The sequence below is a fragment of the Carcharodon carcharias genome, chromosome 20 (assembly GCF_017639515.1).
Source record: "Carcharodon carcharias isolate sCarCar2 chromosome 20, sCarCar2.pri, whole genome shotgun sequence".
Lineage (NCBI taxonomy): Eukaryota > Metazoa > Chordata > Chondrichthyes > Lamniformes > Lamnidae > Carcharodon > Carcharodon carcharias.
The window spans coordinates 77,527,874-77,550,338 of NC_054486.1; the positions used below are offsets into that span (position 1 = coordinate 77,527,874).

Below are 22,465 nucleotides of genomic sequence, written 5' to 3' on the forward strand. Positions count from 1 at the left end.
ACTCATTTGTCTTTCTGTCCATCCAGCTGATTCCAAGCATAACCACATTTCAAAACTGTTATCCTCCTCTCGTCTTCTTTCTTCGCAGACCAACTCTCACATTAAAAGAAGTACTGTTGCAATAAAGATACTAGTTGCACTACAACTGTTCTGCGGTCTCTGTTAGTACAAGAATAATTACAATAACCCTCGACATCAGAAACTAAAATATTTTTAAAAACCTTCAATAATTAAAAACAAACTATTCCCTTGATGGGAAAATGATTGATACTTGTGAATGGTGATCCAATGCATTCACAATTATAATCTACAATCTAGAGGATGTGGCATAAAGGGTGAAATTATGACAACAGGCCATGTATTTCTCAAATTTAGACGGTTGAGGAGTGAGCTAATTGAAGTATTTAAAGTGATTAATGGATTTGATTGGGTAGATAATAGATTCTACATGGAAAAATTGCTTTAATCACTGCTTATTGTGGCACTGTAAAGGCATTTCCAAAGAATGGATCCCAAAATTTCAGGGTATGGGGAGGAGGGGTTAGTGTTCTACTGATCTCATGCTGTAACTTTGGAAGGAGACAGGAAGTACCCCCAAAGAAATGGGGGAAGAACATGATTGAATATCCAGATAGTATTTTAAATCAAGTCCCCTTGCCTGGGACCGATCTATAGTTACAGTGACAGGGAGGCTTAAGCAACATCCACTTCCCCTATCATCAGCCCACCACTGGATCCCAACACTTTGGCAGAGCGCAGATAGAGGGCACTGGCAGGTACAATTCCATCATCACTGCCTTTAAAATTTCCCTAGGAAGTAACTAACTCCTCCCCCTGTATGGAGATTTTTAACATCTTTTTTCATGTGTAATATTACTTTTGGGGAAATAAATGATTTAATATGAAAGTAAGAGCAATGGGAACGAATTGCTTGGAATACAAATAAATTGTGTCAAGGTTTCCAGAAGGCTATTGTTATGTTCAGAATAAGAGCAAGTCACAACCAGCCCAGTTTCAATAATAAATTGATCGAAGAAACCTTGTTCACATTGGTAAAAAATCTTGAAGATTTTCTTAGTTAAAATTTTATTTTACAGGGCCTTTCAGAGCAAATTAAATGTTTCATATTTATTCCATAAATGAAAACTCCCAATATCAAAGATATGGTACAACAATATTATGTTTTCCTTGGGTCTCCTTGCATTCTTTTATCTTTCCCTTTTACAGGAAACAAAAAATCCATTTGTAATTTTTACTTTCTTCCATCCTTCAAAGTCACCTTGCACAATGGCTGCCATTTTAAGTCTTTTCACTTGGTACAAAGCAGACAGGTGGAAGTTAAATTATGGACAGCAACTGTGATCCAGTTGCCTTCCTGTTTGTAAAGTGTTATCACCTGATACTGATGTAATTATGATACAATGTCACAAGATTAAGTAAACAAGATCTGGTGAGAAGCAGTAGTACTTCTGTAGAATAATGAAATGAATATAGATCTCTAAATAAACAAGAATGGTTTTTAGGAATAACAGTCTACGGTAGCATTCTTGGGAAACAGGCAAACCCTAAAGAAACCTCATCTAGGCTCTGAACTTAAGATGAAACACTGTCAGGTTTAGATATTAACCTGCTTTTTTGAGCTGACAAACAGAGCAGCCCACACAGTTCAGGTCTTAAATGATACCCCAAAATGCAGTGCATGAAATCCACTTTGCAGATATAAACAAAATAACTGATTTAAATTTCACACATTTAAAACTTTGTGCAGCTGCAGATAATTCATGAAAATAAATAATCAGTCTAAAAAGTTACTTCAGCTCAATGTTCTCTCAAATTTTCTTACAGCATGCATGGCCTGTTCTTGCACTGCGCGGTCACTTTAAGATCTGCAAATCTTAAAGGAACCACTTCTTGTATGCAGCTGACTTGTCTCCTGCATGATAAATTCTGGACTGCTGCACAGCCATGCACCCACACAGCTTACAGAAAATGTTGCTTCAGATATTCATTAATCCTGTTTTGACATCGCTAGGAGTCAATCAAAAGGATTTATTCCACACTGATCAGGAGTTGCCTTTTCAAATTAGTACGAAGTTTAATTAGTTCAATTCAGTAGCAATAGCCCTAACACCACTGCAATTTATTTCTAAAACTAATAAAGTACTAGTCAATCTCCCATGATGTTATACATGAGAGCAAAGAAAAATATTGTTGTACCATAGCTTTGATATTGGGGGAGGTGGGGGGTGGGTGGGTTGAAGTCTAAGTGCAGTCTTCCGGTGATTTGGAATTAGAAAGCTGACATAATTGAGCAAGGACGCTCGGATGTAATTCAGCCACATTTTATAGTCATATTTACTTCCCTTATTGTTACATAATTCTTTGATAACAGTTATGGTAATTTGGGAAGAGCATAAGGGTTTTACTACAGTACAGCTGATGAGCTAGGAAATTTCAAACTGAGGTGCTACAGAGATACAATTGGCTAAAGGTATAAATATTTAAGTTTACATAAACATCTCCCATTATAAATACAGGCATAGATAATTTTAATTGAAAAATTGTTGGCATGCACATGACTTTGCCAAATGGCTCAAGATCCTGAAACTGGAGTCATTCCGAGGACATGTGGATGGATTGGGGCTTCTGTAAGTGTCAGTTAACAGCATGCCTGCAAAATTGTGAGCAATAATAGGTGGTGGGCAGGAGTTAGCACTGGCACTGAGCTTGAGGGTGCCATCTTTAAAGGCCAGTCTGCAGCTTTCGTACTGGTTGCATACAGAAAAAGCTGAAGGAGTGCAACATAAGTCAGTGTGTGGAGGGATGAATGGAATGTAAGGAATGGTCGCTTTGTATTTCAGGAGATGCCTCCCTGGAGATGCAGGAAAGCAGAGAGATATTATCCCTCGGGGTCAGAAGAAAGAGAACAGGCAGCCTCACAAAACACCGAAAAACTGAGCAGCCATGGCATCATGCCAGAAGAGCTTCAATGTCCTGGCAGGCCTGTATATATAACATGATGGCATGACGTGCAGCAACAGGGACTCAACAAGGATGAATGTGTGCATCAAGAGAGGGTAGTGTCATTCCAGAGGACCATGGCCAATCATCAGTGCTTGATGCAGTGCCAAGCATGGATGAACACACAGCCAGCCTCCCAGTGCTGCAATAATGGCCCCTGAAAGTGGCACAGCCTTATGACCATCAGGGAGGCAGCAGAGTTGTGTCACACTGTCTTATGCCATTGCAGGAAATGAGAGTTCATAATGCAAGGGTGCAGGGAAGGTGGTGGTGTGCCCTCCCTCGCAATGATAATGCAGAGATGATGACAATGGATATTGACAGAAAGCCAGACTATTTCAGAGGGTAAGGCAGGTGTGGAGTGCAGAGAAAGCAAGAGATGTGATGGCTGCAGTCGCGAATCCTCAGTTATCTTTTCAGTGGTCCCCATGATGACCATTTGAGGCTTAGAAGAATGTACAGTCAAGAGAAAGGGGAAGCAAAGGGATGTTGTTAACTGCGCTCTTGCATCTCTCGCAGGGCCAGTTGTGGAGGCAGCACAGCAGAGGGCATCAAAGGCAGCAGAGATCTCAGAGAAGGAATCCTCATCACATCAGTCCAGTGCACCCTTTACCAGCACAGATACTCACGTTGATGGGACATGACACACGATTAGAATGGGTGGCACCAGTCGGTGAGCACAGCATAAACAGAGAAGTGGGTGATGGAGACAGTGACAGCTGCAGCCAGTTCCCATCGGAGGAATGAGGACAGGCTCAGCAATGCTCAATGCCATGCAGATGCTGAGCCTTATGGGTCATCAGCGAAGTGGGTGCTTATAGGAAACATGTGGACATTCATCAAGAGTTTCCAGAGACTGTTCACTTCCATGTGCACATGATGCAGTGGTCCATCCATGCCATGAATACTGCCATGTCTCTGGCTTATCTCCACTGCGAGAGTGGCGACCCTTACGGAGAACCAAATGCAGCAAGCCACCAAGTCTTTGATGGAGGCATGAAAGGGCCTTCACAATGTGTGTCAAATTTGAGCAATGACAAACCCTGGATTGATGTGATAGGTCAGAGATGCATGGACCCCTTGCCAGGTGGTGGTCCACTCCTGGCAAGCAGGGGAGTGCAAGTGGACCATGAAAAGATCAAGGGATGAATGGCTGAAGTCCAATGGGGGCTCTGCTCAAGGGACATCCCATCCCATCCCCCTTCCCCCCCCCCTCCCCCCAACCAAGCTTTCACAAAAGCCCCTCAGCTGCTTCTAGTGCCAAAGAATGAGACTACTCCTGCACAGACACAGGTGGCCAAGCCTGTGCCTATCAACTCAAATGTTCTGGAACCCAGAATTCAAATGCCACAGGCATCTAACAAATGGGAACAGCAAGGCCAGCAGCCTGTCCCCACATTAGCTCCAGCTTAAGGTCAAGTACAACATAGAAGTGCCCGGAAGCAAACGTGTAATCGCACCGAGTTGCACAAGGGGTCTCATGGGGTTGCTTTCATTTCATGTATGGCAGTTTGTTTTTGATTTGTTCACCTCAACATACATTTATGCAAGATCTCATATGCTTCTTACTCCCCCTGGAGCTGAAGCCCATCCAAGGCAGAGCAGTGATTGTAGGGCTAGAATGCATGGACTTGAGATGGGGCTGTGACATTGCCACGGCATCACAGGCCACCAGGGCATCCATGAAGACTGGCTCTGGTCCAGTGGCAGCTTGGGAATTCTTGGCTGAATCTAGTTGGGATGAAGGAGTCATTGACACCTCCTGTGCACAGCCATTGTCCGCTGGGTCTAGCGCTGCTCCTCCTCATCCTCATCACAGACAGTGACACGCTCAAGAAAATCATCCTGCACCAGTTCAACTCTTCCCTGCTGTGACAGGTTGGTGTAATGGCAGGATTCCCTCTGACCCTTGGGCCTTGCACTGCCATTAAGGCAGCCAGGTGCTTTCGTCTACAGGAAGGGGTTGCACTCAATGTGCAACCACCGCAGAAGTGCTTGTCCAAAGCACAGCACACCACCATGATACAGGAGACCCTTGACGGGCCATATTGACTGGCTTCCCCAGAGTGGTCTAAACCTCTGAAGGCCAATTGCCTGTTCAATGGTTAGCCGATTAGTTAGCTAACTGCGGTTGTATATTTCTTCTGCCATGGTGTTGGGGTTCCACACTGGGAGGGCAGCCATGCCCTCAATGAATATCCCTTGTCACATAGGATCCATCCCTGAAGGTTTTCTGGTGCAGTGAACAAATGAGACATCTGGGACTCTCTCCGAATGAAGAGTCATGGCTGCTTCCCATGAAGCTGGTCCATACTGGCAGGATCCTTTTGTAGTAGTTGCATGATCTGCAGATTGAGTGAGTGGAACCCCTTCCTGTAGATGAAAGCATTAGGCCTTGATGGCCAGATACGTGTAGTGCATGACCCCCTGGATTTAAGGGAATCCTGTCATGGTTCCAAAGCCGTTTGTCCTCCCAACCTGATTTGCATGATTGGTCCAGAACCTTCATGACTCCCCTGCCATCACAAATAAGGCATCCATCACCTGCCTGATGCAATGGTGTGCCGCAGATTGCGAGATCCCACCAATGTTCCCAGCCAATCTCTGAAATGACCTATAGCGAAAAAGTTGAGCATGACAGTCACCTTCATAGCCATAGCCAATATGTGCCCACCGCATTCCAGAGGCCTCAACAACACCTCTATAGATCAGTGACCAACTGTCTTGATAAAAGCAGTCTGAGATACTGGTGCTCCAACAGGTCCATGAAGCGAAACCATTGTTTCTAGATCCTGTTAACTGGGCATCACCTTCTTCAGGCACCTGACTGCCTTACTGCCACTTTGTGCCCTCCACATGTACATGCTGTTGATGCTACTCTGCCCACTGCAGCCCGCTCCCATGTGACTTAAATTTCCGTCCCTCATTCTCCTCCTAACCAGAGGAGACAAATTCTGAGTGCAGGAGACCCATCTCCATTTGCAGCCTTCAACCTTCAATGGGTGTCACACCCCATCCCCAGCCTTGCCTGGACTTGCTGCAGGGATCCTGGGAGAAAACCTCAGTCACTGACTTCCACAGCAGTCCTTCCATCAACGATCCCTTTAAGGTACAGTCCCTTCCAATCACAGCACCGAGTCTTCCTGCTTGGAAATGCTGCACAACTTAGTGCCTGTCAGTTAGAGGCAATAATCATCCCCCCCTGTGCTCTCTCCTCATTTAAGTTGGCGAGTCGCTCAAGCTCCATGGCACCTGTGCGCCTTCTACAAAATTCAAATCCATGTGCAAAGTTGCTGTTAATGATCTCCTTAACAACTTCAATTGGATACCCTTCGCCAGCCAGCAGGCTCTCATACCTGCTTCCAGCTACTCCTGGGAAATTTGCTAGCCAGTGCGGAACCTGCCTACATGATCTCCCTCTATTTTCCTGGCCACCCCCATCCCCACTTCCACAAGGTGAGAAAATTCAGCCCAGGAAGTCTGTACAGACAAAAATGGGCACCAAATTCAGATTCATAGCATTGGTGGTGATGGTGCTCGAGAGGCCAGAGATCCATGGCCCACATGTTGGAAAATGCACTCATGCAAGCATCCCCTGCGTGAACAAGAAGTCTCCACACCAGTGTTGTCATGACAGCAGTCAGCTTAACCGGCTGATTTGACAATCTATTTGTAAACGGGGACCATGAGACATGTCCGCTCAAAATATTTGCTCGTCACTCACTAAAGAATGTGCATTTAGCTGCAGAAGAGGCCCAACACCAGCATTATTTAAAGGGCCTGGCAAGGACTCCTGAACAATGACAGGAGGCTGCCTGCAGGCCAACCAACACACTAAGTACTTTGGTATGCATCCTCATTAGCGATTTCCTTTATGCTGACCCATCCATGTCCTCATCTGAATCCCCTGTAGCAGAACTCATCTGCAACAATGCCCTCTGGGGAGCTGGCATATGGACTGTCCTATCCTCCTGGACTGTAGCCCATTCATGCTCAATGCTTTACCACTACATGCAGATTCCAACTCTATACTAGACTCTCAGAAACATGCATTGCTGAGCTGGTGGCTAGAACTGTCAGATCAAGCAAAGGGACAATTATACAGGGCATTGGTGGGACCATACTCGAATATAATGTGCGGTTTTGGTCTCCTTATTTAAGGAAGGTTAAAAATGCATTGGAGGCAATTCAGAGGAGGTTTACTAGATTGATACCTGGAATGAACAGGTTGTCTAATGAGGATAGGTTGGACAGGCTGGGCTTGTTTCCACTGGAGTTTAGAAGAGTGAGGAGTGACTTGATTGAAGTATATAAGATCCTGAATGGTCTTGACAAGGTGGATGTGGAAAGGACATTTCCTCTTGTGGGTGAGTCCAGAACTAGGGGGCACTGTTTTAAAAATAGGGATTTCCCCTATAGGACTGAGATGAGGAGAAGTTTTTTCTCTCAGAGGGTTGTGTGATTTTGGAACTCTCTGCCTCAAAAGGCATTGGAGATATTTTTAAGGCAGAGGTAAACAGATTCTTGTTAGGCAAGGGAATCAAAGGTTGTTGGGGGTAGAACGAAATGTAGAACTCGAAATGCAAACAGATCAACCATGATCTTATTGAATGGTGGAGCAGGTTCGAAGGCCAAATGGCCTACTTCTGTTCCAATTTCATATGTTCATATCAGTGCTATGCTGTTGATCTCTCTCTTCCTCTTGGGCTGCTGTGGCTAGGCTGGTGACAGTGTTTGGGCATCTAAGAGCAGGATATCAGAAGAAAGCGGAAGGTCCGAAGGTGGGAAGGGGGGTAGAAAGCAAGAGACCCATGGTCACACCCATCTACAGTTTGGTTATCATTCCAAACTGCAGGATGAGGGCGAGCTAGAAGTTGAGAAGGGACATAAGGTAGTAATATATCCTCAATCTTGTCAGTGACACTGGATGTCACAGTCTCTGTCACAGCCCACCACATGATGCAGAGAACCATCTCCTCCACAGGGCTCAAGAGATGCAGCATCTTTGGCTCCAATGGTTCTGCTCTGCTCCCACCTGTTTTGGGCCACCTTCTCCTCCAGGAAGAGAGAAGCATTAGTGATTCTGTTGCAACTTGTTTGGGTGACGTGCCTGTTAAGACTTGAATAACAGGACGTATGTAGCAGCAGCAGTAGGAGTTGGGTGTGAAGTTGGCATCATTTGTGTGTGTGTGTGTGTGTGTGTGTGTGTGTGTGAGAGAGGTGAGCTGGAGTATCTGGATGTTAGGCCTGGATCCTAGATGCCAGGAATTGCTGACGGGAGAGTGGTGGGGGTGTAGTACATTGAGTGCATCTTCACCTGACATCTACACCGACCTCTCGCACTGCTCATTGATTTTGACCACTCACATGAGGTTATCGTACTTTTGTGACACTGTTACCAGGTCCTCGGGGGCAGGCTGTGAGAACTGACCTCTCTAGCCAACAGCTCCCTTTCCCTTCTGGGTGTGGTCATTGATAGCCTCCTGGTCTCTGTGAAAACATGGCGTCTTTCCTCCTATCCACCATCACCACCACCAAGCGCCATATCCATGAATCTGGAAGCCTTCTCTCTTCCCTGGTGTCCTATTTTCCTTGTTTAGAATTGCAGCAATAATATTCAGCAACAGCCTTCTGTGATTCAATACAGTTCCCTCTAAGAGGGACAGATAGCCTTAAAGAAGAGCAAGCCATCTGCACCATGTGATCTCTGAACACTGTTCAGTTCCCTGCTGAGTGCTCAGGCAGACATCAGCATGTTTAGACCAACACTACAATTATTTAAATTTAAAGCCTCATTTAAACAACTGGGGAGAAACATGAGTGCTGCCTACCTCCAAGGTAATAGGTGCAGGGGTCACAATTCACAATCTGTCTGCCCCCCAAAAAATGGCATGGTTTCCAGAAATCCAACTTCTAGCACAAGGTTTTTAATTATATAGATATACAAGCTTCTCAATTACACAATTTCTCTAGCTAATGCTTTCTTAAAGTGTTATGAGTTTTGTAGTAGTCATTCCTCCCACAAAGGAAAATGAATATAGTTCTGGAGGCAAATAGTCTCAGTCCCAGTATTTCTCTGCAGGAGTTCCTCAGGGTAGCGCCTAAGCCCAACTATTTTCAGCTGTTCATCCGTGATTGTCTTTTCAGCACAAGGTCACAAGGTTAAAAGCGGGATGTTTGCTAATGATCGCATAATGTTCAGTACCATTTGCAACCCTTCAGATACTGAAGTAGTTTGTGCACACATGCAGCAAGACCCAACATTCAGGCTTGGGCTAATAAGTGGCAAATAACATTCACACCACATAAGTGCCAAGCAATGACCACCTCCAACGAGACAGAATCTAACCACTTCTCCAAGACGTTCACAGCATTACCATCGTTGAATCCTCCACTAACATCTAAGGGAGGCTAACATTGACCAGACATTTATATGGACCAGCCACATAAATACTGTGGTTACAAGAGAAAATTAAGAAGCTGGGAAGTCTACACTGGGTAACTCATTTCCTGACTCTGCAAAGCCTTTCCACCATCTACAACACACAAGTCAGGAGTGCGAGGAATACTCTCCATTTACCTGGAGGTGTGCAGCTCCAACAACACTCAAGAACCTTGACACAATCCAGGAAAATGCAGCCTGTTTGATGCGCACCCCATCCACCATCTTAAATATTTGCACCATCTACCACCAGCACACAGTGGCAGCAGTACCATCTACAAAGGAGCCAAAGCTCCTTCGACAGTACCTTCCAAACCTGTGACCTCTACCGCCTAGAAGAATAGGTGCAGCAGGCGCACAGGAACACCATCACCTGCAAGTTCCTCTCCAAGTCACATACCATTCTGACCTGGAAATCGCTGTTTATTCACTGTCGCTGAGTCAATATCCTGGAACTCCCTCCCTAACAGCACAATTGCTGTACTACCTAGCCACAAGGACTGCAGCAGTTCAAGAAAGTGGCTCACTACTCACTTCTCAAAGGAAATTAGGAATGGGCGATAAATGCTAGCCATACCAGTGATGCTCATATTCCAGAAATCATTTAGAAACAGTTATGGCATAGAAGATAACTTGGATTTAACCTTTCTATTATTGAACAAGATGTAAGTAACAAGCAATTTATTAAAAGTCAGACAATATAATAGTACTGGCCTCGTATAAGCTCATAGATATTCATGTCCATTAGTTCACATATTAGAGCAAGAGACCCAGACTTCTTATCACTGGAAAGAAACAGACAAGGAGAAACAAAACCAGTTAGTAACATTTATTCAGATGTCATGGAAAAACGTTAACATTCTTTAATTAAAGAAAAGTTATGGACTTAATGTTAAAATGTGTTTTTTCCTCAAGTGCTCCATTTTCGACTTTAAACTCATTACAAAATTAAAATTAAGTACAACTTGTGTTACATTGTGGCTGAGTGTTTAAAGATTCACAGATCTTCACTGAATCTCAATTATCACACCAGCAATAATTTGATGGAGAAACTGGTGCACAGTTAAAAATAAAGTGTTTTACATATATATTCAGAAGGAAGGCTTTAGGTATCAACACAGTAAAAGAGAACAAATACTCAGCAGGTGGGGCACCATCTGTGAAAAAACAGAAGGCAGTCAATGTTTCACGTCTTAAAACCATTTCTCAGGACTGAAATATAGATGCACAGAATTTAAAAAGGAACAGAATATCAATATGTGGAAGGGTAAAGAAATAGAGTAATCTGAGGTTCTTGAGTGGAGAACAGGAGAGTGTTAAATGGCAAATGTGAAATTAGCAGGAGATAATAGGAGAACATAATGACAGACAAAGAAATAAAGACAAATACACAATAAAGGGAGTTTGTGAATAGCTAAGGCAAGATACTTAGGAAAGGAAACATAAAAAACCAGCAAGGTAGTATAGGCTTCAGTGCTCTGGGTGTCTGGTGGAAGAAAGAATAAAGCAGGCCAATACCAAGGGTGCAGACTACCCCAGAGCACTATTGGTGCGACTTGGTGAACCCTTGACAATTTTTTGCTTCCTTTTCTACTTATCCCACCAGCTATTCACACATTTTTTGCTTCATATACCATAGAACCAGAGAAAAGTTACAGTGCAGAAAAAGGACATTCAGCCCATCGTGTTTGCGCCGGCAAGAAACTAGCCACTCATTTTAATGCCACTTTGCAGCACCTGGGTCGGTAGCCTTGCAGGTTACAGCACTTCAGGTGCAGATCCAGGTACCTTTTAAATGAGTTGAGCTTTTCAGCCTCAATCACCAACTCAGGTAGTGAATTCCAAATGCCAACCACCCTCTGGGTGAAAAAGTTTTTCCTCATATCCCCTCTAATCCTTCTACTAATCACCTTAAATCTATGCCCCCGGTAATTGACCCCTCAGCTAGGGGAAACAAGTCTTTCCTGTCTACCCTATCTAGACCGCTCATAATTTTGTACACCTCAATTAGGTCACCCCTTGGTCTCCACTATTCTCAGGAAAACAACTCTAGCCTATCCAATCTCTCTTCATAGCTGCAATTTTCAATCCCTGGCAACATTCTTGTAAATCTCCTCTGCACTCTCTTCAGAGCAATTATGTCCTTCCTGTAATGTGGTGATCAGAACTGTACAGTTCCAGCTGTGGCCTAACCAGCATTTTATACAGTTCCATCATTACATCCTTGCTTTTGTATTCAATACCTCGTCCAATAAAGGAAAGCATTCTATATGCTTTTCTGACCACCTTGTCCACCTGTCCTGCCACCTTCAAGGACCTGTGGACATGCACTCCAAGGTCTCACTTCCTCAACTCCTCTCAATAACTTCCCGTTTATTGAGTATTCCCCTGCCTTGTTTGCCCTTCCAAAATGCATTACTCCACACTTTTCTAGATTGAATTCCATTTGTCACTTCTCCACCCATTCAGCCAAACCATTGATATCATTCTGGAGTCAACAGCTATCCACTTCACCATCAACTACTTGGCCAATTTTTGTGTCATCTGCAAATTTCCCAATCATGCCTCCTACACTTAGGTCTATATATACATGTTTGATTTCTCTCATTAATCCTCCTGTGAAAAGTCCCGTCTGTCATTTAATCACCTCCTTTCCATCATCTGTTCATAATATCTCGAGGAAGGGTTTTAAGACCTGAAACAAGGACTGGTTTTGCCAAAGATGTTGTCTAAATCCTGACTATTTCCAGTTTTTGTTTTAAAGTTTTGAGAACATGAGTGCAGTATTTTTTTATTCAAGAAAAAGAGAGAAACCTGGTTGGTGAGCAATCCTGCAACTCTTTTGCACTTCCTTGTGACTGGCTCAACAGTGGCATTCCTTTAGTCACCTACTTCTAGTCAAAACAGTCAAAATGCCATGCCTCATGCACAATGCAGGAAACAACATGCAAGGAAGAATACTAATATTAATAAGTGTATTTTGTAAAGAATAAAAGACAAGAGAATCAAAAACCTCAATTAAACATCTCAAATGGTCAGATGAGTCAAAGATTATATGTGTTATACCGCACTCATGATGATGCATTACTGATTTAAATGTAAAACAAAATAACTCAGTTACTGCAGACGGGAAGGATGGAGAGAATTTTAATATGGGTGTGTGTTGGGGGGGTGGTTTGCATGCTGGATTAAGTCCTGCAAAAACACAAGTGCATTGAAAGCTGGTTCTAACCCACTTCCGCATTTAACTCCAGCACACTAGGCTACTTGCATGCAATCCCTTCAAAGAGTCAGGTTATCAATTTCAATAAGTTAATTGCTTAATTACAACAATATTACCATGGCTTTTGCAATGTAACTGTAGATCTACAGGCATCCTGCGATTCCTGGATCTCACTAGTGAAAGTAAAGTGAGAACACAATGGCAATTAAGGGGACGGAGTACATGACAAGCCAATAAACTGACAGCTCACAGATGCTTTCTTGCCGCCTTGTCTAAAAGGCTTTGTTCACCTTGTGTTGAAAGTTTACTCTTACAACTTTGGAGATGTCATCCGCGCTTTCGAGATTTCTATGTTTGCTCTGCACTTTGGAGCTCTGAACTACTACATCAGCATGGCTGCTGTTTATGCTGTGTTACTTTGGATCTCAGAGGATGACCAAGATGGCCGGCATCAGCAGGAACAGCTCACAGGCCTGTAGCTGTAAAGCAGAGAGGGGATCGGCAGATAAGTGCAGCTCGCAGGAGACCATGCCAAGCACCCATGGTCTATAGGCGGAAGATCAGCTTCCAGTGTCTCAGGAGACCCAGAGTGTCACATCAAGTGGTGACATATTTGCAGCCTGTTGGAACAAGACTGGCTACCAGGTGGACCTGATTACTACATCAAGTCAACAGCTGTCAAAGCCACCAACACACACAACTTTTTTGCCTCCAGATACTTCCAGAGTTCTACTGGAGACATCAGCATGAACACACAGCCGCTGATGCAAAAATACACAAGACAGGTAAGTAATGGCTTATTTAGCAGGGTCATCAACTATACAGACTTTTCCTGTAATGTTAGCGGAATGTTAATAAGTCTCTGCAGTTAAAAAGGAGCATGTTTCCCACTGTAGGTCCAGACCAGGCAGCATATGCATTCCATTCACTTTCAACTTGATAACTAGTGCAGCTCTTAAAATCTTCTCAAACTGCTGGCCAATTTTTTTTCTCCTTTCCATAACCTACAGTTCTCAAAGTTTCCACTTAATGCTGCAATTATATATTTGATTTTATTACCAAAGGGTCCTGTGACGTATATAAGAACATAAGAAATAGGAGGAGTAGGCCAGTTGGCCCCTCAAGCCTGCTCCACCATTCATGGCAGATCAGCCCCAGGCCTCAACTCCTCTTTCATGCCAGCTCCTTATAGCCCTCAACTCCCCAATATTTCAAAAACCTATCTAACTCCTCTTTAAATACTTTGTGATCAGCTGGTTGATTAAGTAAAATACTGATCAACAAACACTCCTGAAAGTTCTCACATTCCAATTTTGGAAAGTACTAAGTTAGCTAATTTCACTTGTAACAATAACTGAGGCACTGCAGTTGACCTCAGTACCCCTGGGTTATGAAGAGGAAATTGGTTAGGCTTCCGGCTTATGATTGATTTTCAACAACCTTTGTTGTACAGCATAAATATGGACACAATGACGCTGTTGTTATAGCTTGGACTTCCTCTCAGCATTTTATTCTTATGATCACAGCCAAAAAAGATGGTTTCCATTAGCAGATAGCCTCTTTTGTCAATTAAACTTTACGATCAATAGGAAAGCAAGCTCAGGATTAATAATTTTCTCTAATTGTGGAAATCACTTGGGTTGCTGACCACTTACATCTTTTTCATCAGACCAAGGCACACATGCTAAAACAAGCTTAATTTACAGGTTGACTAATATATAGCAGTAAGACAGCATGAAACTGAGCATGCAAAGCTTCATAATAGTAATAGTATTAGTTAACAATAGACAATTTTAAGAACATATACCTTGCACAATTTGATAAGCAACAGGGCATTTGGATAAAAGTCTTTTGTAGACTTTTAATAAAGGATATTGTACATCATAAAAATGAGGAGCTGCTCACGTGTCTGATTATGTATAATATTATTAGAATCCTGAAGCACTTGTATCCTGAATGATTTCCAGATTATTCAACCCTGTCTAAGTCCTACAGACAACGCATTTTCTAGCTTCTATTTTCAAATTTGGCAAAGAAAGCTTCCATTTTAACACAAACTATTTTATAACACTATGTGAAATAAAATAAAACTGTCCTATTTTCTCGTAGCATCTATGATCAAATAGTCTGTCAACACTCACTGTTTAATTTCACACATGAAAACTAGCTGGATACTGAACAGTGTTACTACCAATGGAACCAGTACCTCGGCAAGAACTTCACACAAGGAGGAGAGGTTAGGAAATTCACAGAAGGAAAAAAAAAGGGTAGATTTACCAGGAATTGCCACTCTTCGCAATGCCTGCAGAATTGAACATTCCATTAGTTACACCTGAAGTTGAGTGTGTTACAGAATCCACTGTATATAGCAACACACATCAGTACTATCATTTTTAAAAAACATATTAGCTTCTACTAATAAGTTCTGGAGAGATCTTGTGGTGCAGTAGTAACATCCCTATCTTTGAGCCAGGAATTCTGGATTCAAGTCCCACTCCAGAACCAGATGGCCACAGAAGGAACATTCATAACATTGTCAAACTGTTGGATTAATAACCTGTAAATGCTTCCAATACGCTTATGGCAGGCAGTAAGAGCAGGAGAGTCTTCTGATCAGCAATCCTGATGCAGAGTGGCACCCCCAAGCTATAGCCTCTAGCGACAGACTAGCAATCTGTTCCAGGAAAAACTAGCCATGGAAACAGACATAAGCACATGCTTCGTCTGCCTCATGACCCACTAGGTGTGGGAAGAGAAAAGAAGAATAAGTTCTACTCCTCAAGTTGGCAGGAATTGGTGTGAGTTATATTTGTACTCTGGTCCAAAAGTTGAAGTGCCATCATGCACATAAATACACGGACAGGATACTGATCCTGCACGCATACGTATACCATAGGAACACAGGAGCAGGATTAGGCCATATACATCATTCGTGAGATTCTGAGTTTTGAAAAAAATGCCAAAATTCTTGCAACAATAAATTAGCATTACAAGACAAAAATAAATGTTACAAAATAATATCAGCTAACTACATTGTCAAAATGCTTAATTCAAACTGCCATAGGGGAAACATTTGGGCAAGTAATTGCAGAGATCTAATATATGGATTTTCAGGAAATGTTTGATAAAGTGTCTGACGAGATTTTGTTCGAAAAATTCAGATATATGATAATGATATGAGGAAATGTAGCAACATGGCTAACAGACAGAAAAGAAAGAAGGGATAAATGGTGAAAGGTTGGAAATGATATACACCTGGCGTCAGTTCTATTCTCAGTATACACTGATGATCTAGAATTTTGTGTTTCCTATACTTGAAGACACAAGCATTGATGATTTGGCAAGGATTGAACAGGATTTCAGGAAGACAAAGGTAAGTTAGCAGAGTGGGAATACCTGTGGCAGGTGCAACTTAATGTGGATGAGTCTGGTCTGTGCTAACTCAGCTGGTGTTTTAATTGGCAGTGTTCTGAGTTAGGGAGGGGAAGGTCAACTCAGTTCCCACTTGTTAATGTCGAACGTACATGAGCATGGACACGGATTTATGAAAGGGAAATCATGTTTGACAAACCTGTTAGAAGTTTTGAGGATGTAACTAGCAGAATAGATAAGGGGGAATCAGTAGATGTGGTGCATTTGAATTTTCAGAAGACTTTCGATGAAGTCCCACATGAGGGCTTAGTAAGCAAAATTAGAGCACATGGGATGAGTGGTAATATGCAGGCATAGATTGAGAATTGGTTAACGGACAGAAAACAGAGTAGGAATAACGGGTCATTTTCAGGTTGGCAGGCTGTGACTAGTGGGGTATTGCAAGGATTAGTGTTTGGGGCCCAGCTATTCACAATCCATACCAATAATTTGGATGTAGAGCCCAAATGTAAAATTTCCAAGTTTACTGGTGACACAAAACTAAGTAGGAATGCAAGTTGTGAGAAGTATGCAAAGAGGCTTCAAAGGGATTTAGACAGGCTAAGTGAGTGGGAAAGAACATGGCAGGTGGAATATAATGTATGAAGTTAGGCATTTTGGCAGGAAAAACAGAAATGCAGAGTATTTCTTAAGTGATGAGAGATTGAGAAGTGTTGATGCCCAAAGGGACCTGGGTGTCCTTGTTTATTAGTCACTGAAAGCTAACATGCAAGTGCAGCAAGCAATTAGGAAAGCAAATGGTTTGTTGGCCTTTATTGCAAGAGGATTTGAGTATTTTCTTGCCCAGAAGACATGAAGAAAAATATATATATATCTCTACATCACCCTAGCTACTTCATATTTTCTTTTTTAAATGGACAAAGGTTTTACACTGACTGCAGCCTGACTAGCTACAGTTCACACAAAAGGAATTTTTAGCCTTCAAAAAAAACAGCAAGGATCTCATTACGTCTAAAGAGGCACTAATGCCCCCATGACTGAAGAAGTCATATTCCAAGGAAATGCACATTTACATTTCTAAGGCAGAGCTCTGGCCATTGGAGACAATACATCTGTGGCCCTGAAACCACAAACTTATTAATGACTACAACATTAACCATCTCAAGAATCCAGACCAAGAATATATATTAAGACAAAAGCAAAATATTGCGTATGCTGGAAGTCTGAAACAAAAACAGAAAATGCTGGAAAAACTCAGCAGGTCTAACAGCATCTGTGGAGAGAAAGACAGAGTTAACGTCTCGAGCCCATTTGACTTCTTCAGAGTTAAAAAGAAGTAAAAATATGATGAAATTTATACCGTTTAAGGGAGGGTGGAGCAGGTGAAGCTGGATAGAAGGCCAGTGATAGGTGGAGGCAAAAGAGAGATTGACAAAGATGACATGAATAAAAGGACAAAGGGATGTTAATGGTAGTGATACTGGGTAAAGGAGATGCTGATCGTGGCATTAAGGTCAGAAAGCAGAATGTGGTAATAGTAGGACAAGAGTAAGCACTCTGGAAAGAACAACATGAACAAGTGACAAATGGCCCTAGTGGGGGTGGGGTGGGAGGAGGGGACAGTGGTTGGAAAAAAGATCAAAAATAGGATAAAATTGCCTACCCTCCAATCTGCAAATACAACTAGAGGAGCAGAGAATCCTCACAGCTAGAGATGCAGCCATCAGAGCAGACAGCCTGAAGGAAGGCAGATTATTAAGCCCGAAAAGGAAGAGGGTAAGGACTTGCCTGAAGTATGACTAGCAGAAACCTTCCTTCCGATATTAAATAGGGACAAAGGGAGTTTCCAAACCAATGTGCAAAAAGATTGTGAGATGCCTCCCCCAGTTGAAAAGCCACGAGAGCGTGTAGTAGGAACAGCAGCTCCACTTGAGGGCAGGAAAGTTCCAAGGAACATTGAACAAGTTGGCAAAGTACCCACTCCAAAGCCAAAGGTCCCAGCATGGAAGCCATTTATTGGTCTGGCCAGTGCCTTTATGGCAAATTTAAATATGGACCAGAAAACTTCCCAAACTGGCCAAGAAAGGGTGAGCCTAACCCCAGTCTCTGGGTCCAAACAGATAAGCCCACAGATTATCACAAGTGGATAGGCAAGAGTTAAGCTGGACAAAAGTAGCTCAGCCCTATGATCCTAGGGCTGGGCACCCACTAAGTGAAATGTCCAGCATTCCCCTGCAGATTGCCCACAGCAGCTTGAACATTACTCACCCCGAGTGCTAACCATTCTGTAAATCCCTCAGACCCTTTTGAGGATGCTTAATCAGAAGGTTGGAATGCCTGACCCCCAACAGAGGGAAGTCAGAACTCTAGCACTGAATAGGCTTCCTCATGCAGATGAATTTCGAATCCTCCCTAGTCATCTAATCTTCCCAAATCCCAGGACTGGACAATGTCCTTGTGAAGCTCTGTCCTGGGTTTAAACCACAAAACAAAAATGCAACAAGGAACTGGCATTTCCCCTCTGGCAACAGAGACAATATACCTGTGAGGACAGAGGGGCCCTGAAACCGTTGAAACTTATTAATGGATGCAACACTAACCATCTCAAAAATCCATACCAGGGATCTACATCTTTTGTCCAAACCAAAGGAAAGAAGTGGGAGTTATGTCACATGACACCCCAATCTGCTAGAACCTGTAATATTGCCTTGTGGAGTTGAATCCAGGCAGTTTGCCATCTCCCATCAACAAAGCAGCAACAGAAACAGGTTTAAACTGCCTGGCCCTCAACCACACTGTTTTCTACTGGAATATCTGAACTTCGGCACCAGTGCCTACTGCAAGACTGATTCATCCCTACGTGCTTCTCCTATAGTAGAAATCAGCGCTACTGGAAAAGTGGATCACCCTGCATCAGTTCCAGCTGGCTAACCTCTCTGATGGAATACACCACTGCACTTTTGAGTCTGGACTCAGAACTCACGTGAAACAATAATTCTTATTTTGTCTGTGGTCTTTACCCTGTACCTTTGTCTTTTATCCCTCTTTTATTGTGTGAATGCACCAGGGGATGTGTGCAAACCCCTTTAATGCTTTTTTTTGTTTGTGTTAAATAAAATTACCTTATCTCGAGTTTGCTGTGAAGTTATTAATAGAGGATTCGATCCCTCCAAAAACTGAAGAGTTGGGGAAAATACACCACCACTTATAAAGAGGGAAATCAAAATTCAAAAACACCTTTCTGTTTACGGACGGGTGGTGAGAGGGGAAATCAGGGCTGTTTAAGTTAAACGTAACAGTATCAAAAGTAAAGTAGTCTTGCTGCAATTGTATAAAGCCTTTGTAAGACTGCACCTGGAGAACTGTGTACAGTCTTGGTCTCCTTACCCAAGGAAGGATATACTTGCCATAGAGGAAGTGCAACGGAGGGTGGAATTTTCCGTGCCCACTCGCAGTGCGCGTGATAGGTGGTATGGCAGACAATATGGCATGATCGGTTTCAAAATGGTGGGAAGGTAGGTCGCAAACTTCCGCTCCTGCCGACAGCAGGCCACATTTCCCACCAAAGATCATCGGGGAGCTCATTGTAACACGAGCATATCATTAAAAGGCCATCCCATCATGGTCTTGGAACCCTGCCGGATCGTCCAACCACATCAGCGGGAAAGCACATCGACATGTCACTTGGTGGCCTTCACTTTGGGGGAACTGAGTGAATAGTATCATTTTTCACAGCTCACCAGGGTCGCCTGTTGCTTTGAAGGCTTCAGGGGTGCCAGGGGGTGTGGGTGAAGTGCCGTCCTGCCTTGGAAGTGTCTATTTTCAGGGGGGTGGTGACTGGGGGCAACTGTTGCCCTGGCATTGGATCCCATGCACAAGAAATCGAGGTGGGGGGGCAAGGTAGGTGAGGGAAGTGGCACGCAGTAGGGACACCTGTATAAATTGACCATTCCTTTGCAACTGAGACAGTTCAGGCGCAGCCAAAGTGATATGGTTGGGGTCAGGCTCCAAGCCCTGCCTGCCCTCGCAAGCAACGCGGAGGCACAAAAAAGTGCCACAAAGGGCTCCAGGCCTCACCACGCCCCCCAACCCCCGGCACAGACTGTGAGTCCGTGACTACTTTACTGGACTGCGGAGCTGTTGGACTGCACACGTTGTACAATCTCTTCAACAACACTGGCCATGTAGCAGTCACTACTGGAGGCACTCACAGCCCCTTGCAATCTCAGCAACCCAGTTAGGAGCTGTCTCCCCCATGTCGCAGGCTGACAGGGCAGCCATGCAGCGCACTCATCTGTGGCCATCTGAGGGGTGGCCAGCACTTTCTGGAAGCGTGAAGGGGCCATCACACAGGGCCAGGAAAGGTGTTAACTTCACCCATGCTAACCATGTCTCTCTCTCTCTCATGCCACAGGAGGACCACATCAGGAGCATGGAGTCTGGTGACCTAGCTGTATGCCTGATGGCTTACAGAGAGCAAAGAAGATGGAGGAGAGAGCAACTAAGGCGCCTGGCTGCATAACGGCAGGAGCAGCAACCTCAGGAAGAAGGGGCTGCTGGTGCTCCCGCACACGCTGCCCAGGAGTGACAGCAAGCCGTGGCTCATTGGTGCTTAGTGATACCCAAGATCTATAGACACCGCCTGTCATTCCTGTAGATGACCGAGATCCAGAGTCGCCAACAACTGCACATGTCTAGGGACCTGGTTGCTCACTTCTGCCACTTACTGCAGGACCTGGCGCCAAGGGGACATGGAGGGCATCCGCTACCAGTGGCTGTGAAAGTGACCGCAGCGCTCAACTTCTATGCCAGTGGCTCCTTTCAGGGCTCCACAGGTGGCCTCTGTGAGCTATCACAAGCCACTACCCACAAATGCATCCCTGAGGTCACGGATGTCATCTTCTTGAGGGCACACAACTTTGTGCATTTCGACCGGGACCAGCACAGCCAGGATGCAAGAGCCATTGGATTCGCCCAGATCTCGGGATTCCCACAGTTGCAGGGTATGATCGATTGCACCCATGTGGTGCTCAGGTCTCTGTCACTGCACACAGTGGATTACATCAACCATAAGGGATTCCACTCACTGAATGTGCAGCTGGCATGCAACCACCAGAAAGGCACGCGCACGGTTTCCAAGGAGCGTGCACGACATCTACATCCTCAGTCGGTCACAGATCCCTGGAGTCTTCCATGGTCCACAGAAGCTGCAGGGGTGGCTCTACTGGGGACAAGAGCTACCCACAGAGATCGTGGCTGATGACACCTGTGCGGCTGATGACACCTGTGCGGCTGCCTCAGACTGCAGCAGAGCGATGGTATAGCAAGGCTCATGCTGCAGCTTGCAACTTGGTGGAGCAGACCACTGGGATGCTGAAGATGAGGTTCTGGTGCCTGGACCGGTCTGGTGGAGCCCTGCAATACAGTCTGCAGAGGGTGTCATGCATTGTCGTCGTCTGCTGCGCCCTTTACAACCTGAGCTGCACATCTCCTCTGATGAGCAGGACGCCGATGAGGATGAGGGTGAGGAGATCCTCGGAGGTGACGATGACAGGGGTGAGGCCCTCGCACTGGCTAGACAAGGCAGGTGCACTCGGAGGCCCTCATAGCTGCTAGATTTGTGGAGATGATGACGACATGCAGTAGGGTGACCGCATATATCCTCACCTCACATTTGTGAACGTTTGTCTCCAGTCTGGTTCGTGACAATGCAAATACCCTCTTTGAGAATGCTCCTATCATGGCGATGCAGTGGATACCCTAATAGTCGTTTGATCGCAGGAGGATGATGACAACATGCAGTGAAGACACTACATAGCCTCTGAGAATGTCTGACTCCTGTCTGGCTGAGGGCAGCTCTCTTGCACTCCGTGATCAGGATCATTTGATAGAGAGGCAGCCAAGAAACTTTAGAAGCATCTGATGCTTTGTCAGCCTTCAGCACCTGAACCCTTCAGGAGCTGGAGCACAGCATCAGTGGTCATAGATGCTGAAGAGATGGGGGCCAGAGCCCATTAAAGGTGCTGAGAGCACATCGAGAGAATGAGGGCTCTGTGAGAAGCACCGCCAAGGTGCAGGCATCAGTAGTGTTTCCAGGGAGTGTGCGGCCACATCATCACTTTGGTCTGAAGGCTGGACAGAACACAGGGAAGAAGCCCTGGACTGAGACACCTGCCTTTATCTTGTGCAGAAAGGTTTCACATGAGTGACAAGCACACTGCTCATCAGAACAAGAAGCCATAGGCAGGGAGACATGCTTGAGAGTTTATTGAAAATGGTGAACAGTATGTACAAGTAATTAACACCTGTGCACAGGCTGAGCAACTAATTCTCCTTAACTGTCCTAACCCTGTCTCCATGTCTTGGTGCTCCCCAAACATCTACAGCAGAGGTGGAGGCAGCTTGCT

The 22,465-nt window shown here is 44.4% G+C and overlaps 1 protein-coding gene across 1 annotated transcript in view; it reads right to left on the reverse strand.

The window, feature by feature from the left end:
* LOC121292186 (MAPK/MAK/MRK overlapping kinase-like) overlaps nucleotides 1-22,465 on the reverse strand; it is a 122,826-nt gene that overhangs the window by 90,141 nt on the left and 10,220 nt on the right. The window contains exon 4 of the mRNA XM_041213843.1: nucleotides 10,178-10,248. Within this exon, the coding sequence (XP_041069777.1) occupies nucleotides 10,178-10,248 (71 nt within the window). The remainder of the gene's footprint in view (nucleotides 1-10,177; nucleotides 10,249-22,465) is intronic.